Below are 26,382 nucleotides of genomic sequence, written 5' to 3'. Positions count from 1 at the left end.
GTCCTTTATGAATGGTCCCAGAAAAGTATTTAATTTTTACTGATCTGGCGATTGGGACCGCGGTCCTAGTTGATTGCGGTCCCAGTTGGCGGAAACCTCGGGTCGGGTATCACTCATCCATCAGAGATTCGTAAATCTAATTAATCTATTTAATTACCACAGATAAATCATATTTTACTAACTAAACTTAAACTGTTTCCAGTGTTGCCAGTAGGGTCTTGTCAGAAATTACCAGAAATAGAAAAAAAAGTAACCCTCACACGTGCGATTGATATTATTATCATATTGATTCATAAAGCTGATTCGTACTAACAACTTTCATCTTCGACTCTTATCTTACCAATCAGCCAAAATTCATACAAAGTGTTAAAATTAATTGGAAATCATCAACATTTTGAGTGTCACGTTTCAATTTAAATAATTTGTAAATTGACACTATTAATATTTTTTTACTGAATAACCTGTAAAAGTTAATTCTACAAATTCCGAAAAATCACCTAAAAGTAACCTTTTCATTAGTGTAACCTAAAAGTAACCAAAGCAGTTCAAAAATCAGCTAAAAGGTTACAAAAGTAACCTTCTGGCAACACTGACTGTTTCTCAATATTGCAGTCAACTGTCATCTTTTTTTTTAATACAAGTTTTACGGCTATGGATATAGATCCTTACGGCCAATTCTGTGCAAAATGCTGTGTTTCGTCTATTTTGTGATGTCTTAGTAGTGATTGTGATTTGTGATGTTAATATTGTTAATTTTTTTTTTTTTCAACAAAAGAAGAAGAATTCAATGAGGGCTTTCGCGATTGGAAAATCCTGAAAGTGCTTCATGAGCTCTATCAAACGGTTCAATCGGTATTAATAATAGGTTACAGAATAAACTGGATCTATCCGAAACTTCAATGTTTCCAGCTTCCATACATTTGGTAAAGTCACATTATTTTAAAAACTACATATGATATCGTAAAACTGATTACTGATTCTAAAAGTGCTTCACAAGCTCTATCCAATGGTATGGTATCAATAATAGGTTACAGAATAAACTGGATCTAACCAAAAATTCAATGTTTCCTTCTTCCATACATTTAGTACTACCACAGTCATGACACTCATCTCTTGACAATATTATAGCAAGTAAAGCCTAAAACCAATGTTTTTCATTAATAATTTAAAATAAGAATACAATTTACGAGTTTATTTTAAGTATTTATTATTAAATTAAAAAAATTACACTTCTAATATTGTGTGTCTGGCATACATTTAGTATGGAAGCTGGAAACATTGAATTTTCAGATAGATCCAGTTTATTCTGTAACTTATTATTGGTACCGTTTGAAAGAGCTCATTAAGCACTTTCAGGATCAGTAACCAGTTTTTTAATATCTTGTATAGTTAAGAAATAATCGAGTGAGATCACTTAACGTTTCCACCCTGTATAGTTGTTGCCCATTTTTGCCACTTGACGTGGCAGAATCGTGGGACTTCACGGTATTTAAATAAAAATTAAAGTGGTTGCGTTTAGAAACGCCACAAATATTTGAGTCTTTGGAAACAAGTTCGTTATTATACTTGTATATTAAAATATAATTTTGTTTTACCTAGCTTTTTCTTATTAATAAAATATAGGTTATTAAGTACTCAATACAGAAATCAGCCGGCTCCTAGTCTAAAATTCTTATAATCGAAATTAAATGATTTAAACTACAAATAAAAATGATTCAAACAGTACTAGTTTTTAGGTTCAAATTCGACTGCTCTAGTGGACGCACGGAACGGCAACGTCGCAGTCGACCCATATTATTTGAATTATTTGGCGGGAAAATAGTTTTTGGCTTTCAATTCTGAAACTAAGAGGCCTAGAGATTTGAAATTATGTCTCGTGTGTACTTCAATTATAACGAATTATTTGATATTTAAAACGCAACTCTAACTTATACGGTTTTAATAATCCACCGTGTGTTACGTGTCACCAGCTTACACATACGTATCGGTTCGTAGTTCGAAAACGGTTCGAAATAAAGCTTTGAAAGAATTGAAGTCGGGTTTTTTTATTCGACTTTAATTTATGAGATATAAAACATTGATGTAGCTTAAATATTTACGAAGATACAGATGTGTAAGCTGGAGACACGGTACTCCAGCTCGCACATAGTTTTTTGATCGTGGTTTTAACAGTATTTGAGCTAAAGTCTTGAAAAGTGGAAAGCCTACTATTTGGATTCGACTGTAATTTTTGAGGTATAATACATTATCGTAGCATAAATATTTACGAAGATACAGATGTGTCAGCTGGAGACACGTGTCCTCAGCTTACACATAGAAAACAACTCATAGTTATGAAGTTCTAATGGCTCTAATTGAATGACTGAGAGGTTTGATGACTCTAATTAGGCTTTTATTGATGGTATACTTGGAATTGCTCTAGGGCCAATGAGGAAGTTGGAGACATTCTCTTCATTTTAGCGAATTTTAGTGATTGCCGCAACGTAAAAGTAATCGTATCATCGTACTGCATTTGCAAAGTCATCGAATGATATCGTGTGACTCGATTCGAAAATTAATTAATTCCAATAAAACTGATAACTTGTTAAATACAAAACCAAAAACATCTTTATTTACCTTTTTAAAATAAATTAATTCTTACAAATCGTCAAATCTCGTTATTTTTTTTACCCTACCAGCGTTTCAAGACATAAATTTGTCAAGTGCATGAATACATGCATCAGTGTGTGTCTTATTGTTATGAGTAAGTACGGTTCCTTGGGATCGGTATGAGTGCACCACATATAGGGACCATGGTTTTAACTCTTAAGAGTACATCGCAGGATATGTATTAAAAACAATGCTACTTTATACTTCTTCTACTGCTACTTTATTCTAATTAATTATTTGTTACTTGTACTGTTAATTACAATTCTCAATCCGTAAATAATTTCTTCTTTCTACCGTGTTCGTACTACTGTCCTCGTAAAATCATCGTAACCGATTGTTGTAATCGGATTACATGAACATCACTCGACCATGTATGTCCATTTGGACATATCGGAATGGCACGCTTTCACGATCAACTTGCTGTATCTACTCTAATCCATATCTGTGGCTTCATACAATTTTTGACACATGCTGCATCTATCTATATCTGTGTAAAAAAAGGTTTTTTTGTCTGTGGTAAGTGTCATTAGTGTCAATGTCATTTTTGCGTTATCGTACTATGATTTTGAGGTTACAATTTAAAGTAATGAGATTACGATTACTTTTACGTAGATTTTCTAGTTTAAATATTTCTAAAACTAAAGCTATGAATTCCGAAAAATGTTACTTCAGATATATACAAAAGGAAGAAACGGTAGATATTACATTCCTATACAAAATTAAGGATTCTGTAAGGCAATTTAATTTTAGTCGTAAACCAACTGAAACCCTGCAAAATGTGTTTGTTCGTATCGCTACGAATATACAAAAAGCTATAAAAAAAGCAGATAAAAAGAAGGCAAAAGAAGGCCTTAACGATATCGAGATAAAGTTGGTAAATGTTCATAATGACATCAGTGAACAGTCGAGTTGTTTAGATTTGTTTAATACTAAAGAGCCTATACATCTTAAGTTTGGAGACCAGATGTTTAGAGCTGTTTTTAATGCTCCTTGGGTAGTAAACATAAATTTGCCTCAAAGTATTTTAATGGGCTTTCCTGTTTACCCAGATCATTTGGCACTGCAATATGCCAGTAAAGAAACAAGCCTTTTCAAATGGTACACAGGTTTTGACAAAAATGAAAAAGGAAATGAAATGAGTCCCTTTCACATTAAATGGGAATTAGTTGGTGAAAGTTATACATATACACCAACAGCTCAAGATGTTGGGAAGAAATTGAAAATAGAATGTATTCCAGGTAACAGTAGTCTTGTCCTATATTAGACCTTCTAAGACAAAATTAATTTGTTCAAATTGATGATAAATTAGTTGTTTTAGGTAATGGAGAAACTACTGGACCTACAGTAGAAGCCATTTCCAAAAATGTGGTTGAAGCTGGTCCTGGGAAATGTCCTTTCGAAACAAGGCATATGTTCACTGCATCAAAACTAACAAATAACAGGTGATAATACTTGACTGATTTCATTACATATATCCTTGAATTTATCATTCACCGGGTGGATCAAATTAAACTGGGTCTAACTGTTTCTCTGTATTAAATTAATCATAATGGCATACTATTATACCAATAGAGATTGAGTCAACATCTTAAATAGTTGGACTGTGGGTAGATTATACATAGATCCATACCTACTTCCAAGAACCCTAACTATAAATAAATGATATAATAATATATTTGGATTGAATTGATTTTGGAATTGACTAAGGGCGGATTCGACCAAACAAGAGTAAATATTAATCGCAGAATAAATCATCAGTTTGTGACATATTTCCCATACTAAAACTGAATGTGCCAGTTTCTCGGATGAAAGTTTGGTTGAATCGGGCTTAAATGATCTAAATTTATATAGCTTTTCAGATTTCGTTGTGTGACATATAATATCCTGGCTGATTTGTATTGCGATTCAGATCATACAAGAGAAGTTCTATATCCATATTGCCCACCATATGCTTTGAGCATTGATTACAGAAAACAACTTATATTAAAGGAATTGACAGGTTTGTGAAATATTTAAAAAATATTTTTAAGTGTTAACAATAAGTAAAGTAGGTATAATTAATATATTATATGTATGAGTATAAAAATAATATTATTATTTTTTACTTAGGTTACAATGCTGACATTCTTTGCCTACAAGAAGTTGATGCCAAAATCTTCAATCATTATTTGCAGCCTCTCTTACAAGAAAATGGACTTCATGGTGTGTTTTATAAGAAAGGAAAAGAAGTTGCAGAGGGATTGGCTTTGTTCTACAGAATGGACAGATTTAGGTATGATTTCTGGCATTTTAGCACAATGATTGCAAGTATGTGTTACGTTGTAATGTATTATGCTGTCATGAACATGATGGGTAACCTTTAATTTAACGAGACTCAAATGTTATGCTGTAATTGTTATACATTTAAGAACTACTTGTTTTTATAAGATTTACATGTATACCAAGAAACTACTAATGAAAAACCAAAAATACTATCTACAAATTTTTAATAGTCACTTAAAAATAACATTTTGTTTTATTTGTACATTTCAGAATTTTAGGTGAGGAAAAAGCACTGATTGCAGAAGTTATACAGACTAAACCTTATCTACAAGAAGTTTGGAATAATGTTAAAGAAAATAATAAGCTTACAGAAAGATTGTTGGACAGATCAACAGTGGCAAGTGCAACATTTTTACAACCAATTGAAAATCCAAATGAGATACTTTTAGTTGGCAACACCCACTTATATTTTCACCCAGATGCAGATCATATAAGACTCATTCAAGGAGGAATTTTAATTTATTGGTTAAATGACGTAAGAAACACATTGAAAAATAAGGTAGGATTAAAATTTGAATTTTTAACAATATTATCTTTCTAAATAAGGTCAATTAATTATACTGGACTCATAAACAAAATATTGAAAGAGTGCGAAATATTATTGACTAGCTTTCCGCCCGCGGCTTCGCCCGCGTGGAATTTTGTCTGGCACAGAAAAACTTTATCGCGCGCGTCCCTGTTTCAAAAACCGGGATAAAAACTATCCTATGTTCTTTCCCGGGACTCAAACTATCTCTATGCCAAATTTCATCAAAATCGGTTGCGAGGTTTAAGCGGGAAAGCGTAACAGACAGACAGACAGACAGACAGAGTTACTTTCGCATTTATAATATTAGTTGGGATTAGTTGGGATTAAAATAACATGCTGGCTGATGGTTTGGTTATTCCCAGTTGCCCCCACCAGTGGAAATGGCTTCTACTGTAGGTCCAGTATTTACAAAAATGACCCAGCATTAACCTCTTGTGAAAAACGGTATTATAAAACCACTGTAAATCACTACAATTATTGAACAAAGTATCGTCAGTCTATCTGAACGCGATAATCAATGATTACCGGAAATTGATAATATTATTATGGTCATCACAATTTGATAATTTATTTGAAAGTGTTATTTTTCGTCCCATTACTGTCATATGTTATTGTTTCATTATTTATACATTTACCGTTATTTGTTTTATTTTTCACTAGCTTTTGCCCGCGGCTTCACCCGCGTGAAATTTAGTTTGTCACATATCCTCATAAATTATAGCCTAAGTTATTATTCTGGGTAAACAATAATACTGTAAAATTTCATCAAAATCCGTTCAGAAGTTTTTACGTCAAAGAGTAACAAACATCCAGAGAAACTTTCGTATATTATTATAATATTCGTAGGAAGTAGGATTTTACCCCTAAAATGTATTTTTATAGTTTCCAGGAAAAAGAATATCTGTGATAGTTTGCGGAGACTTTAATAGCGATCCATTAGCCGGCATTTATAAATTATTCACCACAGGCTCAGCTCCTAATTCCTTGCCAGATTGGAAGTCAAGTAAGCTTTTTTATTTAACTTTTTATCGCTTCTTATCTTTTTTCGATTACATAACAGTTATTTATCCTGAATTCATGTTTTTAGATCTAGATGAAGCTATTTCTCATCTTAGCTTGAATCAGGAAACTATTCTTGCAAGTGCTTGTGGCACTCCACCTTGCACAAACTATACAGCTGGTTTTGCAGGCTGTTTGGATTACATATATTATGAGAAGGCTTGTTTCCAAGTCGTACAGGTAAATAATTATTTACTTTTAAAGATTTCTTTAGATTTGCGAAACCAGGTTTTCAAACACAATATAAACACTAGAAGAAAAGTTACTTTAAACTACTTTAAAGTATAAAGTTTTTACAGTGAAAAATCAGAGTTAATAATTTATCTACACGCAAGAAAATGTTTTAATTACATAAATAGAAATATATTTTTGACTGAATTTCTCAACTAATAGGTATTTTTGAATATTTTATTTCTTCTTACAGGTGGTTCCATTACCCAGCCTTGAAGAAATCCAAGCATACACTGCTTTACCAAGCATTGTATTCCCTTCTGATCATATAGCCTTAGTTGCAGATTTAGAATTTAGCCATCACTAAATAGATAATAATCCCATTTTTACCCTCATAAGAAATAAAACAAAGCTACTTTTTACAAAAGCTTTGTTTTATTACTTTCTTAAACAAATTACTTAGGGTTAGGTTTAACGGACAGAATTTAGGTATTTTGTTATATTTTGGTCAATAAAAATAAGTTATGATTTATGGGGATCCCCACTGTGAATTTGTCCCGCCAGGTGGCGCATCGGGTAGTGTCGGGATTTTTCATAATCACTGCTACTGTGCTTAAAACTGTGTTAAAAGAATGGGGAATATTGAGTTCCACATATCGTGCTAGCAAAAAAACTCAACAATACTCTTGTCTCTCACTCAACAGTCTCAACACAGTAACACAGCACAAAAAACAGCGAACCGACCGACGTCGCTATCTGACAAAGCTAATCTGCACAAGTATTTGCGTGTGGATTCCTGTGTCAATTTAATAAATAATATTTATATACTTACATAATGAGAACTGTATTAAAATTGTTAAGAAATAAATGTTGTTAATTAAATAAAGTATTTTAGTTTTAGAAAAGTATAAATTTTCATCAACATCAGCATAACAAGCTTAAAATACAGATACGTCTTTGCTTGTGTTTATCGCTTATTTAATATTTATTCGCCTCAACGCTTGCTGCGCGATCTCTGTTAAATTCATAATAACCAAAAAAATTAAATCTGATGACTTGTTACCTATTGCCTTTGCCTTTTCTGCAAAAGGAAAGAATCACACTGACAGTGACTGTGACATTGACAATTCAACTGGTCACACACACACATGCAAGCAAATATACAACAAAAGTTGTAGAACTTGTATAGCAAACAGGAAAATTACTATGAGAAACAAATACTAAACTGCGATAACTTTATACGTTCGACAGCAATAAAATAGTTCCTCAAAATGTACAAAATTTATTCCAGATCAAACATTTATCACCATGGAAAAAATTGCGTGTCGAACCAAGTATTTGGTGAGTACATTTTATTGTGACTAAACATAGAATTTACATAAATTATGTGTACGTGCACATTCACAGCTAAACTCTATTTTCAAGGTGGAGAAGCAAGAGTTATCGAAAAGACTATCCATGTCTCATTGCCCTACAAATACCCTCAAACTGCGCTAAAGTTGCCGACTAATGTTGTTGATATAAATGCATCTGAAATGGGAAGGTTTTCTCCTCTTCGTACAAGAGACATATCTGGACCCGTTATGAATTCATGCTATAAAAGACAAATTGAAGATTTTTCAAAAATTGATATCACAGCACAAGTTGATCCTCATGTAAACAAGTATGATTGTCGTGGGGCAGTGAGTCTCTCAGCGTCTATGCAGAGTAACGTCCCAAGTCCATTCAGTGGCAATCACACTCATTTAAATATGCCAGGCTCCCAGTGGGGACAAGGATACAAATATCTTTCTGATCACTTGCACAGCGCTCATTATTTGACCCTGAGGAATGAATACCGCAACAAAAAGCCCAATTCCGGTATGTAAACTTAATTGTGGATAAATAATATGTCATGACATTAACCTCATTATAATTCATGTTATTTTAACACATTCATTATTTCCATTGCATTTATTATATTTGTTTATAAACCAGCTTTATTATTTGTAAAATACAACAGGATTGTTAACACCATTTTTGGTTTATTATATTTTTTACTGTTTAAGATGAGGCTATCTACTGTTATTGTCTTATTTGGCTTAAAATGTTATGACTGCTGAAATGCTGATAAATGTTGTGTAATTTATGATAAGATAATAACAAGTAGTATCATCTATCATATCAACTATCCTATTGTATTAGAATCTGGTGGTGTTCACTACAATGTAATATTTTTTTCAAAGCACAGCTGTTACATTTGGAACAAGAAATATGAGTACAAATACAAATCCCCCGTTGACTTCCAAAGAAAAATTGAAGAAGGCTGTGAAAGATTATGGTTCAACAGTGATTATATTCCATGTTGCCATTTCATTAATGTCTTTGGGGGGGTGCTATCTTCTTATATCTAGGTATGTCTGGCTAATTTGAACCATATACATCATGCCCCTTCTACTATTTTATGGCTTAGCATTAAATTCGACACTAACACATAATTATGTTGCTTTAAGTATTTTCATGGATAGCTCATCATTAATCATTTAATAAATGTCATAAATATGTAAAAAAATTTTTTAATAGCTAATTAGAACATACATTCAATTCACCTAGTCCTATAATTTTAATGAAATCAAATAGGTAATGCAATACATCTTACCTATTTTTACCTATTTGCTCAAACATATTTTCTAGACTTAATATTATTGTGATAGGATTTAAAAAATTTGACCCAGTGAAATATGTCCAAAGATATTATTATTAATTAACCTTAATTTGGTCTATGTATTGTAAATTTAATGAGAATTATTATGTTTTCAGCGGCGTCGATTTAGTGGAGATATTAAAACGATTCAATGTTGGTGAAGGCACATTATCTAAATTAGCAACATCAAATGCTGGAACTTTTGTAATAGCATATGCAGTGCACAAGTGTTTTGCTCCAATAAGGATGGCCATAACATTGACAGCAACACCTTTTATTGTACGTTATTTGAGAAATATTGGATTCATAAAACGAGGCATTAATGCCAGTGGTGGTGGGAAATAAAATATTTTATCAGTAATTTTTGTTTTATTTTAACAATAACTTTTTCTCAATTAAAAGGCTTGAATTTATTTTTAGGTTATTCTTAGACGAAATGCGAGTAGTGGGCGTGGTTACTCTTTACTTCGAGTCGCTCAAATGACACAAAGCCCCAAAATATCGATAGCAGGGTTTTTGGGGTGTGGCTTCGATTAATATTAATCTAAGGGGTGTGGTGGAAAGAGTACGGTGTGTTGCGATATAATAGGTACCTACTTGTATTTTCGGTACTGAACACAGTACCGAATTTGTTTTATTATCATCTAGGAAGCATTTAGGTAGGTACATCGGTAACTTCTTTATAAGGTAAGCAGGTTCATCATTACAGATTCATTAGATTGGTTATGTTTTATTTAACCTTGAAATCTACGTTCTTAGTTACAAACGTAGCTAGTAGGTAGATGTAGGCATTGCTCTTATGAAAGACGTCTAAAAATAAGTACGTAAATATGTTGGTACCTACCTACCTACTACATAATTATAGTATGCATGCATTCATTGTGTAACATACCTACTATTTAAGCGGGTATACAGAATGCCGACTCTTGTTCTTTGTGTTGCGACGCAGTGCAGTGCGCTGCATTCGTTTGCTTGCTCGCGCAATTTGAGTCTTAAGTCAAAGAGAATAATAATAAATATCCTTAGACATTTTACACTGCGCTTCTAGTCCCAAACTAAGCAAAGCTTGTACTATGGGTACTAGACAACGGATATAAACGTACATAAATACTTTTTTTTTTAAATACATACTTATTATACATAGAAAACACCCAGTCCAATACAAACAAATATGTTCATGCACACAAATGTTTGTACTGTGCGGGAATCGAACCCGCTACCTCCGGAATAGTAGGGTAATTGCGCCGGTTTTCCGTCCAGCTCCTGTTTTCGTCCATTTGACCGACTTGCCACAAACAAATACGGAAAATTAGAATACAAACCTAACTTTCCGTGCAAGTTTGGACTTGTTACAATCTATAATATCTAAGTAACAGTCTGCCTGCATTAAAATGTAATTTGACAAGTAATAAGTCCAAAAAAATCTACGGAAGTTGCTGCTGCACACAGGTGAATAGAAAACGTCATCAAGTTAGAAAAAAAACGTGCCGGTAGGGAACTTTCATGGTATGTTTAATTACTGTTTTAGCTACTTTACGTAATGTTTTTGGCACGTATGACTAATTATTAGCATAATAAACACTATTTTAAGGATTTATTAAAGTTTTTGTATAGAAATCTTAGATAATTAAGTGGACTAATACTAGCATAACAATTTTGCAAGATTTTGGTTTTCGTCCACGTGGACGGAAACCCTGACACCTAGTTAATATTTTTAATAATCATTTTACTTCAATGGACCTACAAAATACAATGCTTTTTCTTCCAATATGATCTTTATTGCGATTACATTAAACATTTTAGTTTACGTCCACTTTTTAACAGTGATATACCTACCCATAAAAACCGTTAAAAAGATGTGGACGAAAACAAAAAACAGCTTTAAACGTTGTTGTGTTTTCGACCATGACGTCATGAGCAAGTACTGGGGTGGACGAAAACCAAAATTAGCTATTCCTGTAGATTAGTTTTCGTCCATTTGTCCTTCGACCTATTGCAATATTTTCCTAAATTTAGTTAAGAAACTTATTTAAATCTTTTTGATATCATTTGAAAGCTAACAAAATTACCTTTCAAATGATATACCACAATCCATAGTTACTGTATTGTAGAATTGGTTTTAAGTTAATAATTCAACTGCACCCTTTTTTCTACACAGTGGTCGAAAACTAGCGTACACTAGGACGAAAACTGATTTTTTTGGACGAAAACTAGTGAAATCGCCTCTTTTGCATAAAATATTTTTTATAAAAAAAACCTGTGGTATTTACCTATTGTCATATAATATTAACGTAAAGTAGACTATATAAGGACTAAAATGACATATGATACATATGAGTAAGGGTATTTTAAGATGTTCATTTCGCATCACAAAGTTGGCAACTCCGATAATTGGACGAAAACTAGCGCACTTACCCTAGTTCGTTTCGAACCACTACACCAAACGGCCGGCTTGAATAGAACATTTAAATGCACTACGTGAGTATCTGATCAGAGACAAAGGCCTTGCTTGTAAAATAGTTAGGGTTACCCACACAGGGTTACCATTCGTCCGAATTTGTCCGGACTTTTCGGTTTAGATGGAAGCAACCTTGCTTGTAAGTACTTCAAGTATAGGTAGGCTTTATCAAGATCATTTCAACCATAGGACGTCCACTGCTGAACATAGGCCTCCCGCAATGATTTCCACAATTGCATCCAGCTCCTTCCTGCTACCTTAAACGACCTTTATGAAGTCGTCGGTCCACCTTGTGGGTGAACGTCCTACGCTGCGCTTACCGGTACGAGGCCACTCCAGAATCTTGCTGCCCCATCGGCCGCCAGTTCTGCGTAGGTAGGTAGGTATATACCTTGATCTGAGGTAGGAACCTTCCTACTATATGCCCTGCCCATTTTCACTTCAGCTTGCTAATCCGTTGGGCTATGTCAGTGTCAGTAACTTTAGTTCGTTTACGGATCTCCTCATTATTGATAGGTAGGCTTACTTATAAAGAATTCTATTCGGTTATTCAGTTTTAGTAATTGTATATCACCAAACATTAATTTAAGTAAATAAGTAGGATTAGAAGAAATGCTGTAGCTTTACTAAGTACAATAAAGTAAGGTAGATGGATATAGGTACAAGTGGTGGACAGTGGTTAGCATACTTAAGTAGTAGGTAATAGCAGCAAAGGAAAATACAATTCCTTTACTTAAGTACATCACACATGTGATGACCACGCGCATTTTATTAGCACAGTGATATTAATGATGAAAAGTAGGTATTGAATAAGTATATCTGAATCGTGAATGTTATTATTTAGCGAGACGTCAAAATTAAGTCAGGCTAGCAAAATACACAATCCTTTGAGATCGACAAAGTAGAATGAAAAACTTAACTCGATTTTTCCTTTTTGTAATTTGATGTAAGTTTCGTTCGTTCGTTTCAGCCGAAAGACGTCCACTGCTGGACAAAGGCCTCCCCCAAGGATTTCCACAAAGACCGTTCCTGCGCCGCTCGCATCCAGGCACGGAAGACGTAGCGTGGGCAGGCCAGGCCTCTCACTAGGTGGACCGATGTAAGTTTAATAAGTCCTAATTCAGAAGCGCGATAACCACACGGTTTCTTCTGGGTAGTTCTCATTGGCAATGCACAGAGGCGATAACCGCGGGGAGGTTACGGTTTGATGTAACATGTACGAGAAGCCAACGAGAACTTAAGCTCAGCAACCTCGCGACTATCGCTGTGGCTGTACCAGACCTAAGAGAAATAGTTAGGTGGGTACTTACCTACTTACTTACAGAAACGCTTTTGGATGCGTACTTACTTACCCGAATAAAGTCACCCGTGCCCTCAAGCCAGATTCAATTTAACGTCTGGTGGGTGTGTTGGGCTGGGAGTCCCAGCCTGGGATACCCCGGGGAAAAATAATATTGACCGGTGCTTTCGAGTAGTATTGTTCTCATTGACATCATCAGCGGGGTGTTGTCTGCCGATTAGATTCCTATTTCTTGTAGTGAGTGAAGTAGGTATTCTAGTTATTTTTTCAGTACTATTACTTTGATTTTTGTTCAAATGCACAAAACCGTTTATTCCCGATGTCCCCCACTATTTGTCCACCACTGGTGGACATCGAGAAAAAAAGTTGCAATATCCACCAGTGGGGGACAGCGCTACTGAAATCTTCCCGTTGGGCCCTACTGGTGGACACTAAGAAGAAATGAGTTGCTCTGTCCCTCAGTGGTGGACATCGAAATGTATAAGTAACGATGTAGGTAACCTACTTAACTTACGTAGGGACTCGGTCCGTGGGTCTTGGTTTTTATTTCCAGTAGGACGCACAGTCATTTGTAGGGTAGGTACGGATTTAGTGGCAACTTAGCTGGCCCTGCGAATGTTAATTGCGGAGTAGTAAATAACGTCCGGGCCCCCCTGAAAAATATAACTTTTCAATTATATTTTTCAGGGGGGCCCGGAATGCCCGGATCCTCACATGAAGCAGTGCAAGCATGATTTTCGGAGCCTATTTAATGCCAATATCTAATTTTTCCTCTTACTTAGTTCATAACTTAGTAATCTGAGCTTAGAAGTTAGGTAGGCGGCCTCTGACTGTTTATATGAATGTTTCTGGATCTTTCTTTCTCTGTATCTCAATTTATCTAATAAAACCCCCAGAGGTGGTAGCTAGAATTTGCCTAAGTAAGTACCTACTTGTTAAGCAGATACTAGTTGACTAAAGCCCGGTCCGTGAGCACGTAGAATTTTGTCCAATGACCCCTAGCTACCCATCCAGACTAGTTAAGTAGGTACACGATTTCTATTCTGTTCACGTTTTCTTAACGGTAGATTGCATCAATAGTTGCAATTAAACCGTTACACAGAAATAAACGTAGCGCTAGTTTAGTGTCCGTGTTGCATTGCATTTCTCTTGCACCTGTTGAAGAAAGTTGTGTGAAGCGCTGTACTGTGATGTCATTTACTCGTAAAATAAATAAGGCCATGTATACGTATCCACATACCGCGTAATAATTTAACCCACTATCGAATATTTTTACAACGATAAGACTTTAGGTTCAAGTAGTCTAACTATAAAACAAGATACTAGGACGTCATTAACATCATTAATATAGATAACAGTGTCAAATGTTCATTATTTTCATCGTGTTTACAATATTAGTCGTGGTGCTCGAGTGTAATATTAATTCAAAATTAATTATACATTGGAAGCGTTATTTTTTAGCCTATTACACTTATTAAAAATGTTTTACTATATTAGAATTACGGTTTGTGTGGTTTTTTTAATATTGTATCTTGTTCCCGAAAATAGGTAAGTGCTTTGCTTTTATCTCAGATCATAGATGATCTGAGGCTTTTATATTGACTAAGGGCCGGTTTCTGAATTGAGATTTCCTACTTGAAAACCGATATTAAAGTCAAGTCAAAAAAACATTTGATTTGTTAATCTTTGAATTTTATTTATGTGTAGCTAGGTAGCTAAGTACGTAACTGTCATCGTAATAAAGGAGTATTTTTAAACAGGTAAATGGGTATATGAGCCGACACTAGCCCATGTTAACATGGGCATATAAATGGTATGGTGAAGTCAGAAAATTGATAATCTTCATTTTAATAATTTTAATTTTCATACAAATCCGATTTTATAAAATTTATTTTGTATGAAAATATAAAAAATTGAAATGATGATATCAAATTTCTGACTTCACCATACCATTTATATGCCCATGTTAACATGGGCGAGTGTCGGCTCATATACCCATTTACCTAACACCCTGTATACGTATTTTGTATGAAAGAAAATAATTTCAGTCTTAATTAATTTCGGGCATAAGCCCGCTTAAAGACTGAATTTGCATATTGTGTTTATATGGAAGACGTTTATTTCCGTGGTTTCAATCAACTTTCATTTCACAAAATATATATAATTTTATGATTATTGTGCTACAAGAGCATCTCCTCGGCGACCCTAGATCTACTGAATAGAGTACGTTTGGACTCCATCATGCATCTCTAACATTATCTTTCTTTGATTTATAGTGGAACAGGAGCAATGAACTCCGAGCAATATCTGTACGACTTCACGAAGACAGATGGGGTCGACATGTGGGTAGAGCAGTCAGATACAGTACGAGACGTAGGGATGTCTAAGGCGGTGTTGGTGATACACCAAAATATAGGATTCCGGAGAGCTATATTCTTCGCTTTACTTAATCCTCAACCGAACGGAGCTGGATTTGCTGGAATTCGGGTTCTTCGGAGATATGATCTTACGGGTCACACGATGCTTCAGATACAATGCAGAAGTCAAGGACAGTATAACGGCTTCAAAATTGTTATGAGACACAGAGGATTAAATGATGAGCCAAACTACTCATTTGAACAAATATTCCAGGTAGGTAATTAGTTGTTTTTTTTAAATAGTTATTCAAAGAATGCACTTTGGCACATTGGATGTAACTATTCCAGTTGCGAGTTTTGTAACTTACCTATTACGATATTGTTAATAGCTGTCATTATGACCATTTGTGTAAAAAATGGACTTTAATACCTGTATTACCTGCTGTGAACGGAACATTCCCGAGAACTAGTCACGTCTGTTAATATCCAATTATCGTCTATTAATTTGAACGTCTTGTTTGCTTACAGGCACCCAAAGATGAATTTGCTGTGCGCGAACTGCTTTTCTCGGATTTCAAAGCTTACTACAGAGGGAAAAGAGTAGGAAATGAAACTTTGGACATATCGCAAGTGTCTAGTATTGGTTTTCAAGTTTATGGCGGAGTTTATCAACCAGTGAAACAAAAAGGACCAGCCACATTGGAAATAGATTGGATAAAAGCAGTTTAAAAATTATATTAATTGATAACATCATGTTTTCTATAGCTATTGTTGATATGATTGTATACCTACGTATTACGGCTGAATGGAGGGTATGTAAAGGATTTGTTTTGTCCAACTCAAAGACAATTGGGCAAAGAGTAAAGAGTGTGTGTTGTAGAGGTATCTAAGGAAAACAAATGAATTTTTATCAACGTTTTATTATCTAGAATAGTTATTGCTAGATAACCTAAAAAAACAGTATACACACAAATCCCTTAAAATAAAATGTTTTCCAGTACTTAAATGCTTTTTATTGCGACCCGTGTAACCTATCGCTGTCTAGTTGGCAGTAGCAGAGTGAGTGCGGTCATTGCATCCGGGAATAGGGAATGGTAATTGACGAGCGGTACATACGCGGCGGTGATCACCCGCCCGGCGAACCACCGGCCGTGGAGCGTGTTGACTGACGCTACAGCGGTGGCTATAGTCGGGCACTTGCAATACACGTTGCCCTGGGGCGACGCCTTATCTACGTAGACATGCAGCACGCCACCATGCTTGTTACATTCGCTAATGACGTCATCCCGAATTTCAATGTCCCAACTTGGATTTGTCTCACTGAAACAATATTAGTCATCATTAGTTTTACTTTCATTATAGGCTACTCTCGCACAATCGGTTTTTATTTAGTTGATTTTAATCTTATTTAAGTAATGAACTTGGTATTCGTAGGCGAGCGGAAAAAAGCACTTGGAAGCTCTTGTAAGCAAAATGTCGATCGCTATCACTGCTGAAAAATGAATGAAACACGTTACTATTAATTAAGTTAGCAAACGTGTCTTCGCCGAACTGCTGTAGCGATGCCGTTGCTTACAAGCGTTTCCAAGCGCTTTTTTCCGCCAAACACCCCCAATACCTTTCTCATATATGAAGCTAACCATAGACAACTCTAACTCATAAAATATGACTTAAAAATACTTACGTTGCTGGATCAAACATATTGTTTAACATGAAGCATTGTGTTGCGATTGGTGGAGCCACTTGGGGTTGAGGGTTGACCAGTGCTGAGCCTGCGCCCATTAATACCGATGCAGCAGCCGGCGGTATCTGGAAACGGTGTTAAATATAATTTACAAAACCTTCATAATACACTCACTTAATAAAATATGGGACAAAAGAACCATTGGTTAGGTGTAAACAAAATAACATACCTGAAGTCCTGTACCCTCAGCAAGTTTGAACATAAGTTGTAGTCTCCCGGTGGCCCCAAGATCAACACCAGCTCTATCCAGTTCGTCTGCATCAAAACGGGTACTAGATCCACCATCTGTGCGCTCTGTAACATTGCCTACTTTCATGGGACGGCCTGCTAACTCAAAACCATTCAATTGTTCCATAGCTTTCTTGGCATCAGGTGCATGGTGAAACTGAAAGAAAATACAAATATAATTTAATAATCACAATACAAAATGAGGCAGTTTAAAAAAACAACAGCAACTCACCGTTAGAAACCCATATCCTTTACTTTTGCCTGTTTCTGGATCTGTCATAAGTTGTATGTGATCTATCTTTCCAAATGGTTCAAAAATACCCCGTAACATATCTTCAGTTATATTAAAGTGCAAGGAGCCAACATAAAGCCTGGTTGGCCCATTACTAGTCTTTGGAGCTAAGTTAGGCAGTGTGTTCCCAACTCTGTTTTTCTCAGCTTGTGTGTGTTGCACTATTATTGGTACACCTAATAACTTTTGTCCTGTCAACCCCAGGGCCTGAAATTAAAAAAATAAACATTAATCTATTTGACTAGATATGTATAACATGAAATTATAAATAATTGTAAATCTAGCTTACCAGAGGCACGGATTCAGCATCTTTGAATTCAATATAAGCTATCCCTTTGAATCTTCTGGTCTTATTACATGTAATAAGCCTTACATCTCTAACTTTACCAACAGAAGAGAAAAATTCTTCTAAGTCCTTAGCTCTAATTCGTTGAGATAATTGCATGCAAAAAACTGTGCGCAAGTCTCTCTCTTCTGGGGGCAGGTCTTCTAATTTAGGTTCAAGGCCTCTAGATGTGGAGCGATATTCTTTATCTTTTTCTTTACTTTTTTCTCTTTTATGGGAGTGTCTGTCACGACTACGCTCTCTATCTTTACTACGATCTCTATCTTTGCTGCGCCGCTTATCCCTATCCTTTTCTCGTTCCTTCTCCTTATCTTTATGGCTACGGTCTCTATCCCGGTCCCTACGATCCCTGTCCCTCTCGCGTTCTCTATCCTTTTTGTCATCCTTGTCTCTTGAGCGACGTGAGTCTCTGTCACGTGATCTTCTTTTTTCTCTTGATCTGCTGCGTCTGAGTACATAATGAACAAAAAACATCAATGTAGATTAAGTTAAGATATTGAAAGGTTAAAATAATTATATGAAAACTACACTTAGTTAAAAGATGACTTTTAAATTAAAATATTACCTTCGACTTCCATCTCTGTCCCTTTCTTTGTGCTTATCAGAATACTTGTCCGATCGATGCTTTGAAGAGGAAGTGTTATCCTGTCACACAAAGCACAAGGTAGAAGCAGCGCCAACAGCAACACACGCCGAGTGAATAAATAAACATTGCATTAGTTACATAATAAAGATTTTATGATCATCTGCGATATTTCATCATTGACTTGATGAATGTCACTGATGAAGTAACACAAATGTCCAGGAATTACTTTTCTTATGCTACTGAAGGTGGCCGTTATATTTTAACAGCTATCGTCTGAGTCATCGATGTCAGTCGCGTTGCCCTGTTCTACACTTACCAGTCATTAAATCACTGACAAAGGAGGCACACAGCGCTAACATCACACACGGATACTTCTGCAAAAGATTTACGACCCATCAGCGCATGGTCTTGTTTCTCAAATAGGACTAGGTATAATATATTTTCATCAGATTTCAGCTATGTTTTTAACTCATGATAAAGATACATCAACAAAGTTTTGAACATTGAAAGAAAATAAAAAAATAGGTAAGTAGTATAGTAGTGGATACCTCTCTGTCTGTTCAGGTTGGTGAAGTATGCTGGACTATTACCACAAAGTTCTATAAATACAAGAAATGATTCTCAAATGTAATTTTGTTCTAGAATTCTTACTAAGAACTGTTCAAAGATGAAATAAAAAGATGTGCTAAGTATGTAAGTTACAATAAATAAATCAATATTTTATAACATCTTTGAGCAGTCTTTCCTAATGAAATGTTCATCAAATATAATAATGCCTAAGAATTTCAAACTAGTGTAAAGATTTTAGTGTGATTTGACAGTGAATGTTTTGATACATTCTTACATGATTTTTTCATACAGAATAAAACAATTACTATTGTACTGACATTACTAACATGATGAAAAAGTGATGACATAAATTTTATTTCAGATAATGATTTCAATTGTTAGAAAATAAATAATAATTATGCCCATTTTAGTTTGTTAAAAATAGGCTAAATTTACTACCAGTTAATGTATGTAAGATTTTTTATAATTACTTTGTACAAATTTAAATTATCTTTTGAAATTTATGAAATATTGATATGACATTCATAATAGCTAAGATACTTATGTAAAAAATACTCACCGATTTATTGTAAGGGGCTTCTAACATAGCCTCTACATCCAAGTCTTCTGCCATTCTGTAATTAAAGAGACAAGAACTGAATGGTTAAGTTAGGACAGTTTGCATGATGCCATTATGATGCACCAGTATCTGGTTAAGTAGTAGGTAATATTTTACAAGGGTGTTTCAATTTTACTAATAATAAACCTAGCTAAAGGGGTTAGTTTTGTGCTGGATACAAACAATGAATGTTTTACTGATAGGCTTGCCTACCTAGGATTCGAACCCGCAACCTCAGCTAACGTAGTTCTCGACGCCTATTCAAACCACTAGGCCAGACGTGGAATTTGATTACAAACCAATAAACATTAAAATGTAGGTCAGGTACTCATCGATTAATCACATAAATATTTCGATTTTGAAAGAGTATTATAGAAAGAAATTAAAGATTATTATCTCGAAGAGGCAATGTTGAAATTGGGATACAGAAAATACTTTATCTGAAATATGAACATAAACATGTAAATATCAATTTCTTGTTTGAATTGACGGTTTACAATTTGTAACCATTTTCGATTTAGTTCTGAACTTCTGATTGAGACCATTCTATTTTAACATTAACAAGATGGCGTGCGTTTCAACAATCGAACTGCTAGGGTGAACGTGAGTCATAACCAAAAGAATTAGGTTACTTGCTTACCTTATGTTCTATAATTTCCAACAACTATATTAAATAACAGCAGTTGTCGAACAAGTGTTATTATCACTAAAATAATTTGTTCGTTTGGTACAAAAATATGTGTAATTATTGCAAAATGCGAAGGAGCCCACCCCCACGGCAACAGAATCACAGACAATAGAAGCGATAATAAACAATATAGAGGTTAGTAGCAGAGAGAAACGAAAGCATAAACTATAATGGTGCAAGTACACTATGTGGCAAATTGACCGAGACGAAGTGCGAGCCCGCACACCGAAGTACGGGCGATACACGGCGAAACTAACCGAAGTTTGTGTTTACACTACGTACGTCTTGATTAATTTGTCACATAGTGTACTTGTGCCTAAGAAATAAGGCTAGACACACACGAGTGACTTTTCATCGCCGTGGCAGTATGTCTGTCTCTTTTGCACAAACAGCATTGTCGTACTCTGTTACTCATGTGACACTTTCTATCTCCTCATCTCTTTTATCTCTCCATGTCAGTGTCTAATAAAGTGTCAAAAGTCTATGTTTGTTTATGGTTAATGTTGTGTGTGTGATGGAAAATGTGCTACAAACAAGATACGTGAAAAAAAGCGCGGGAAACGTTAAACTTGGCGGGTGTCTTTTTTAACTTTCCGATTTTATTTATAAATTTTCGCGTAATTGTGATCAGGAAAGTAGTGGTAGTGTAAATATTTATTATTGTGTACGTATATTTTGTGTAGATAGTGTTATTTGAGCTGATATTCGGTAAGTTTTTTTTCATTTTCGTCTCTCACCATGAACGATCCTCCTGACCCAGGGGGATCAGTTCCCCCTGTTTTTGATGAGCCTATCAGCTCTCCTGGACACTCTTCTCCTTCAGTAGGGTTTTATGTGACGGTAACTAATGATACAGATTCCGAAAATTCATTTACTACTCCCCCCGCTCTCAAACGTAGCCACAAGAAAAGAAAACTTCATGGACAGGAAAAGAAAAAGGTTGATGGTCGTACGAGTAACGCTGATGATAAAACTCCTTCAGTAGATCCTCCTACTCCCACTCCAATTGACCAGGATTTGCCAAATTCGGGCTCTGCTCCCGCCACTATTGGACGGAAATTCTACAATGACTCTGATACGGCTCCATACATTGTCCATGTCCAACGCAATCAATCGTCTCCCAGTGACAGCGTTTATTTGCATCCGGTGACTTTTGGGAACTTTCTAAAGAGACATAACTTTCACAACATTATTGATGGAAGTGTAAAGAGAATTGGACGAAACAAATGTTCAGTCTCATTTTCAGATTTCTCTCAAGCTAATTCATTTATGAGTCATCCTAAACTGGACTCCAATGATTATAAGGCTTTTATCCCCACATTTAACGTTACTAGGATGGGACTAGTTCGAGGAGTTCCAGCAGAATGGTCCCCTGAGGAAGTCGTAGAAAACATGACAGTTCCATTAGGTGGTGGCAAAATAATAAAAGTTCGTAGATTGAATTTTAAGACTTATATTAATGGTACAGTTTCTTGGAAACCCTCCCAATCAGTCGTAGTAACATTTGACGGACAATCTTTACCTAAACGAGTTTTTGTATGCTATAATGCTTTGTCAGTGGAATTGTACATTTTCCCTACAATTCAATGTTTTAATTGTTGCCGATTTGGTCATACTAAGGCCCAATGTAGGTCCCAGCCCCGCTGTTTTAAATGTGGGCAAGCCCACATTGGTGATTCTTGCTCCATCCATGAAGACCAAGCCTCCTGCTGTCTTTGTTCTGGTTTCCACTATGCAACTAGTAAGTCATGCCCAGAATTTGTCCGCCAAAAGAAAATCAAGGCTTATATGGCTGAAAATTCCATCTCGTATGCAGAGGCATCCAAGCTCCACCCTCCAGTCTCCAAGTCCTACGCAGACGCTCTGTCCTCTAGTCCTGTAAAACAAAGTACACCTATTAAAAATATGCCTTACTATAATACTAATTCTGGTTCCTCAAAGTCAACCTCAAGTTCTTACAAAAAGACTGTCTTCCTTCCACCCCGTCCCTCTCCTTCACATTCAAAAGGCTATGATAAGGTAGCCCATAATAATTTAATCCGTGACTACTCTTTCCCTTCCCCAAGGGATGGATGTGCTATCAATAACCAACCTAAAGAAGACTCAACAACAAATTTATCTAGCCTTATAATGACTTTGATTAATGTTTTTTCTCAGTGTAATCTCAAATCACCGTCCAACGTTGCCCCTTTAATTGAAAGTCTAATTAGATTCCTGCAAAATGGCTGCGAAGGCAATGCAATGGAACTGCCGGAGTATCATCAGCAAAAAGAGTGACTTTTTTCATATGATTAATAAGATTGAGCCTTTTGTTTTTGCTCTGGCAGAAACTTGGCTTAAACCCAATCAAAAATTTAAAGTTAATGGTTATAATTCTATCAGGGAAGACAGAATTGATGGATATGGTGGAGTAGCCATATTTATCAACAAATCTGTCTCTTTTAGTCCAATTCCAATCCCTAATCATAGTAACGAATTTTCTATTATAGCAATAAATATTTATAATTTTTGTTTAGTGTCTATGTACATACCTCACCCCTCTTCTTCTATCTTAAGTGAAATTGATCAATTAATCTCAACTCTCCCTAAACCTCTGATCATCTTAGGAGATTTTAACTGTCATCATCGTGCATGGGGCAGTTCTATTTCAAATAACTATGGGGAAATGTTATTAGATATAATTGACACTCATAACTTATGTACATTAAATACAGGATCTCCTACCCGTTTTACCAGTCCAGGCCAAAGTCAAAGTGCTGTTGATTTGTCAATATGTTCCCCTAGCCTAGCCTCTCTGTTATCTTGGCAAACTCTACCTTCATCATATGGCAGTGACCACTTCCCCATATTAATTACTTTTCCATTTAATAGTCCTATAACATCTAAGTATGTTCCATTACTTAAACACAGATTACCAGACAAAACTAGTAATGCTTGGAATACTTTTAAAGAAGGTGTTGAGAACTATCTATCGTCTCTCCCAATTGTCTCTTCAGGAAATGAATCCACTTGTGCCTTGTCCTTTACCAATATATTAGTTGAATCTGCGAACAGAGCTTTTCCGTTAAAAGTACCTAATCGTAAGCTTCCCCCACAACCATGGTGGGACAGTGACTGTACAGAGGCCATCAAAAAAAGAAAGGCTGCTGAGCGCAACTCAGTACCGGCGTTAGGGTAGGGCGCGGTTGGGCGACCGCCCAGGGGCGCCGGACTTTGAGGGGCGCCGTTAAGCGGCGCCCCTTTATATTCCCATCTCTGTAAGCGAAAAAAAAAAACGATGTGTTGGCAACACTAGAATGGAACGCAGTGCTCAATCCGTTCGGTCGTAGCACTACATACATACAGTTTATTTTACTGGGAATCCCCGACCACAGAGAAACACATTATCTATCTCTTTTTAACATTTTAGTTCAAAAGAGTTGGCGTTATTTTTGATGGAGCGGAACACAGCTCATTCTTATTCATTCAATCGGTGCACGCACTTAAAAACAGTTATCGCAATTACATATTTTAAAACAAACAGACGCAGTAATCTGGCGGTCCACGCTAAGTTACGAAGTGCATGTTTTTTTCTTTTTGTCGCCGACTACAGAGTGACATAGGTTTTATCCAAAAAGTTGAAATACAAATAGTGTTTAAGTAGGTATTTGCTTTATGACGGATTATTTCACTAATTAGGTAAGTACAATTTTATTTTAACTATCTTTACTTATTATACTAAAGAGGTAACATTTGTTTGTTTGTTTATGTTATGTTTGTAGTGGGGTAATCTATTTAAAGTAAATTATATATTATAAAATATCTCTGGAACTGACTATATAATGTTGATGAAATTTTAACACGGAGATAATAAATGAATGTCGAGGAGGTACGGTCAAGTGTAAAAGTGGATGAACACTGTTCATTCGTAAGCCTTTGTGTTAAAGGTGAAAAGTGTCCACCGACTTTTGCATCTGACTGTACATAGAAGTCATTTTTTCGGGAACGAGTGGATGATCGTGATTTTTTTCATACAAATCTAAGCACTATCACGTAACACAAGCTTTTAAATATAACATTTCACAATTATTCCGCTGCCATGACAATATTACCTTACCTAGATTTTTCGATCGTAGTTCACGTGTATGCTAACGCTTTCCTGAATATAAAGCGTTTTTGGTCGTCCTCACTCAATAGCGTTATATTTAATTAATTTATAGAAATGATCGGACTTACGCAGATTTAATTTGTTGCAGATTTGATTAGTACAAAATGTCTGAACACGTTGATCCTTTCAAAAGCAAACCATCTGGGTCAAAATATAGAAAACGAAAAGCAGAAAAAGAAAAGGAATTTGAAAAAACAAAAAAGTTTATGAATATAGGCAAATATATTATCACAACAAAAAATCAAGACCTTAATGTGGCATCTACATCTGAAATACAAGCGAATGCATCGGTAGTGGAGTCTCTGTCTGACAAGTCAGAGCCCCGATTACGGTAACTTTTATAACGTCTACAATCCAGACGCGTTTCTGATTCTGCGATACGATTGGTCAAAACAGCTGACGTACGCTGTTGAACGACCAATCGTATCGCAGAATCGAGAAGCGTGTCTGGATTGTTGACGTTAAAAATTACCGTAATCGGGGCTCAGATCAGTTAGCTGTTGAAGAGATTGTGGACGAAGTTTCCCGAAGTGAGGAGACAAGTTGTGTTACAATTACAGATGCTGCTCAGGATGACACTATTGGTGATGTACAACAAATACAAATTCTAGATGACGTTAGTTCTCTTGTTCCAAATATATCGGATCCAGCCACTTGGCCACTCACTCGAAATAGCAAAATTATTGATCATATAATAACTAATGGCCCAGTGCAAACTCACATTGATAATTATCCAAAGAATGATACAGGGCGACATTTCTCAAATTCTCATTTTACCAAAAAACTTGCAAACAATGAAATAATTCAGCGTCGTTGGTTAATATACTCAGTTTCTAAAAATCGAGTTTACTGTTTTTGTTGCCGGCTATTTGATAGCAGCTCAACGTCGAATTTAGTATCTGAAGGATATAACGACTGGAAACACTTATCAGAAATGTTAAAAGTTCATGAAAGTAGCACTTTTCATAAGAAGTTTTACCTCTCATGGATTGAGGCTGAACTAAGATTAAAAACGGGAAAAACAATAGATTGTCAAGAGCAACATTTGATTAGAAAGGAAACTACAAGGTGGAATAATATTTTGTCTAGATTAATGCATATTACACTGTATTTAGCTGAAAACTATATGGCGTTTAGAGGTACTTCCGACAAACTATATACGCCCAATAATGGAAAGTTCTTGGGTTTAGTACAACTACTAGCCAAATTTGATCCAGTTATGGAGGAGCACTTGCGATTAGCTGTAAAGGGTGATGTTTCTGACCACTACTGCGGAAAAGACATTCAAAATGAATTAATAGAGCTGATGGGTGAAAAAGTGAAGTCAGAAATCATATCACGTGCAAAGAAATCGAAATATTATTCTATTATAGCTGACTGTACTCCGGACATTAGTCATATAGAACAGCTTTCACTGACAATACGATTTGTTGATTTATCATCAGATGTCGATAAAATATCAGTAAAAGAGCATTTCATAGAATTTATACCTGTTAATGAGTCGACTGGTGAAAGGCTGACTGAAGTTATTATTGATATTTTAAATAAATACGGACTGGAATTGAACGATTGTAGAGGTCAGGGCTATGACAACGGAGCAAATATGAAAGGAAAAAATATTGGAGTTCAAAGGAGAATTCTGGACATAAATCCTT

General features: G+C 35.5%; 4 protein-coding genes across 7 annotated transcripts; 3 read left to right on the top strand and 1 right to left on the bottom strand.

Annotated features, from left to right (window-relative positions):
- Window positions 1-3,184: 3,184 nt before the first annotated feature.
- LOC135087909 (2',5'-phosphodiesterase 12) lies at window positions 3,185-7,602 on the top strand. Of its 2 annotated transcripts, XM_063982762.1 has the most exons (9): window positions 3,185-3,343; window positions 3,699-3,887; window positions 3,968-4,091; window positions 4,509-4,648; window positions 4,759-4,921; window positions 5,182-5,470; window positions 6,383-6,503; window positions 6,588-6,739; window positions 6,984-7,602. In XM_063982762.1, exons 1-9 carry the CDS (start codon window positions 3,310-3,312, stop codon window positions 7,095-7,097), a joined length of 1,326 nt encoding a protein of 441 aa, XP_063838832.1. In that variant the 5' UTR covers window positions 3,185-3,309; the 3' UTR covers window positions 7,098-7,602. The 2 variants fall into 2 exon arrangements, with proteins under 2 accessions (XP_063838832.1, XP_063838831.1); XM_063982761.1 differs by having other exon boundaries at window positions 3,186-3,887.
- A 252-nt stretch (window positions 7,603-7,854) lies between these two features.
- LOC135087906 (uncharacterized) lies at window positions 7,855-9,774 on the top strand. 2 transcript variants are annotated; one of them, XM_063982758.1, is made up of 4 exons: window positions 7,855-8,071; window positions 8,156-8,590; window positions 8,961-9,123; window positions 9,530-9,774. In XM_063982758.1, the coding sequence occupies exons 1-4, from the start codon at window positions 8,002-8,004 to the stop codon at window positions 9,756-9,758; spliced, it is 897 nt and encodes a 298-aa protein (XP_063838828.1). In that variant the 5' UTR covers window positions 7,855-8,001; the 3' UTR covers window positions 9,759-9,774. The 2 variants fall into 2 exon arrangements, with proteins under 2 accessions (XP_063838828.1, XP_063838829.1); XM_063982759.1 differs by lacking the exon at window positions 8,961-9,123 and having other exon boundaries at window positions 7,857-8,071; window positions 9,530-9,629.
- Window positions 9,775-10,013: 239 nt separating this feature from the next.
- Window positions 10,014-16,528, top strand: LOC135087908 (uncharacterized). The gene is made up of 4 exons (XM_063982760.1): window positions 10,014-10,100; window positions 12,842-12,970; window positions 15,448-15,802; window positions 16,057-16,528. The coding sequence occupies exons 3-4, from the start codon at window positions 15,461-15,463 to the stop codon at window positions 16,255-16,257; spliced, it is 543 nt and encodes a 180-aa protein (XP_063838830.1). The 5' UTR covers window positions 10,014-10,100; window positions 12,842-12,970; window positions 15,448-15,460; the 3' UTR covers window positions 16,258-16,528.
- On the bottom strand, window positions 16,433-20,704 carry LOC135087905 (RNA-binding protein 39). 2 transcript variants are annotated; one of them, XM_063982756.1, is made up of 8 exons: window positions 20,533-20,704; window positions 19,854-19,908; window positions 18,704-18,783; window positions 18,082-18,586; window positions 17,733-17,999; window positions 17,442-17,657; window positions 17,213-17,337; window positions 16,433-16,848 (listed from the first exon to the last, which is right to left on the bottom strand). In XM_063982756.1, exons 2-8 carry the CDS (start codon window positions 19,905-19,907, stop codon window positions 16,560-16,562), a joined length of 1,536 nt encoding a protein of 511 aa, XP_063838826.1. In that variant the 5' UTR covers window position 19,908; window positions 20,533-20,704; the 3' UTR covers window positions 16,433-16,559. The 2 variants fall into 2 exon arrangements, with proteins under 2 accessions (XP_063838826.1, XP_063838827.1); XM_063982757.1 differs by lacking the exon at window positions 20,533-20,704 and adding an exon at window positions 20,106-20,417.
- Between the last annotated feature and the right edge of the window lie 5,678 nt (window positions 20,705-26,382).

This window comes from Ostrinia nubilalis, chromosome 3 (assembly GCF_963855985.1).
Source record: "Ostrinia nubilalis chromosome 3, ilOstNubi1.1, whole genome shotgun sequence".
NCBI classification, from domain to species: domain Eukaryota; kingdom Metazoa; phylum Arthropoda; class Insecta; order Lepidoptera; family Crambidae; genus Ostrinia; species Ostrinia nubilalis.
Note: the sequence above shows the minus strand (reverse complement) of the source record. Positions and strands in the feature narration are given on the sequence as shown.

Excerpts from the sequence above, each read along its gene's own strand:
- LOC135087905 (XM_063982756.1), bottom strand. The coding sequence starts at position 19,907 with ATGGCAGAAGACTTGGATGTAGAGGCTATGTTAGAAGCCCCTTACAAT. Across the intron at positions 18,000-18,081 it reads ATGCTGAATCCGTGCCTCTG|GCCCTGGGGTTGACAGGACA; the intron begins GTAAGCTAGATT and ends TTTTAATTTCAG. Across the intron at positions 17,658-17,732 it reads AAGGATATGGGTTTCTAACG|TTTCACCATGCACCTGATGC; the intron begins GTGAGTTGCTGT and ends ATTTTCTTTCAG.
- LOC135087909 (XM_063982761.1), top strand. The coding sequence starts at position 3,209 with ATGATTTTGAGGTTACAATTTAAAGTAATGAGATTACGATTACTTTTA. Across the intron at positions 3,888-3,967 it reads GAAAATAGAATGTATTCCAG|GTAATGGAGAAACTACTGGA; the intron begins GTAACAGTAGTC and ends TAGTTGTTTTAG. Across the intron at positions 5,471-6,382 it reads GAAACACATTGAAAAATAAG|TTTCCAGGAAAAAGAATATC; the intron begins GTAGGATTAAAA and ends GTATTTTTATAG.
- LOC135087908 (XM_063982760.1), top strand. The coding sequence starts at position 15,461 with ATGAACTCCGAGCAATATCTGTACGACTTCACGAAGACAGATGGGGTC. Across the intron at positions 15,803-16,056 it reads CATTTGAACAAATATTCCAG|GCACCCAAAGATGAATTTGC; the intron begins GTAGGTAATTAG and ends GTTTGCTTACAG.
- LOC135087906 (XM_063982758.1), top strand. The coding sequence starts at position 8,002 with ATGTACAAAATTTATTCCAGATCAAACATTTATCACCATGGAAAAAAT. Across the intron at positions 8,591-8,960 it reads CAACAAAAAGCCCAATTCCG|CTGTTACATTTGGAACAAGA; the intron begins GTATGTAAACTT and ends TTCAAAGCACAG. Across the intron at positions 9,124-9,529 it reads TGCTATCTTCTTATATCTAG|CGGCGTCGATTTAGTGGAGA; the intron begins GTATGTCTGGCT and ends TTATGTTTTCAG.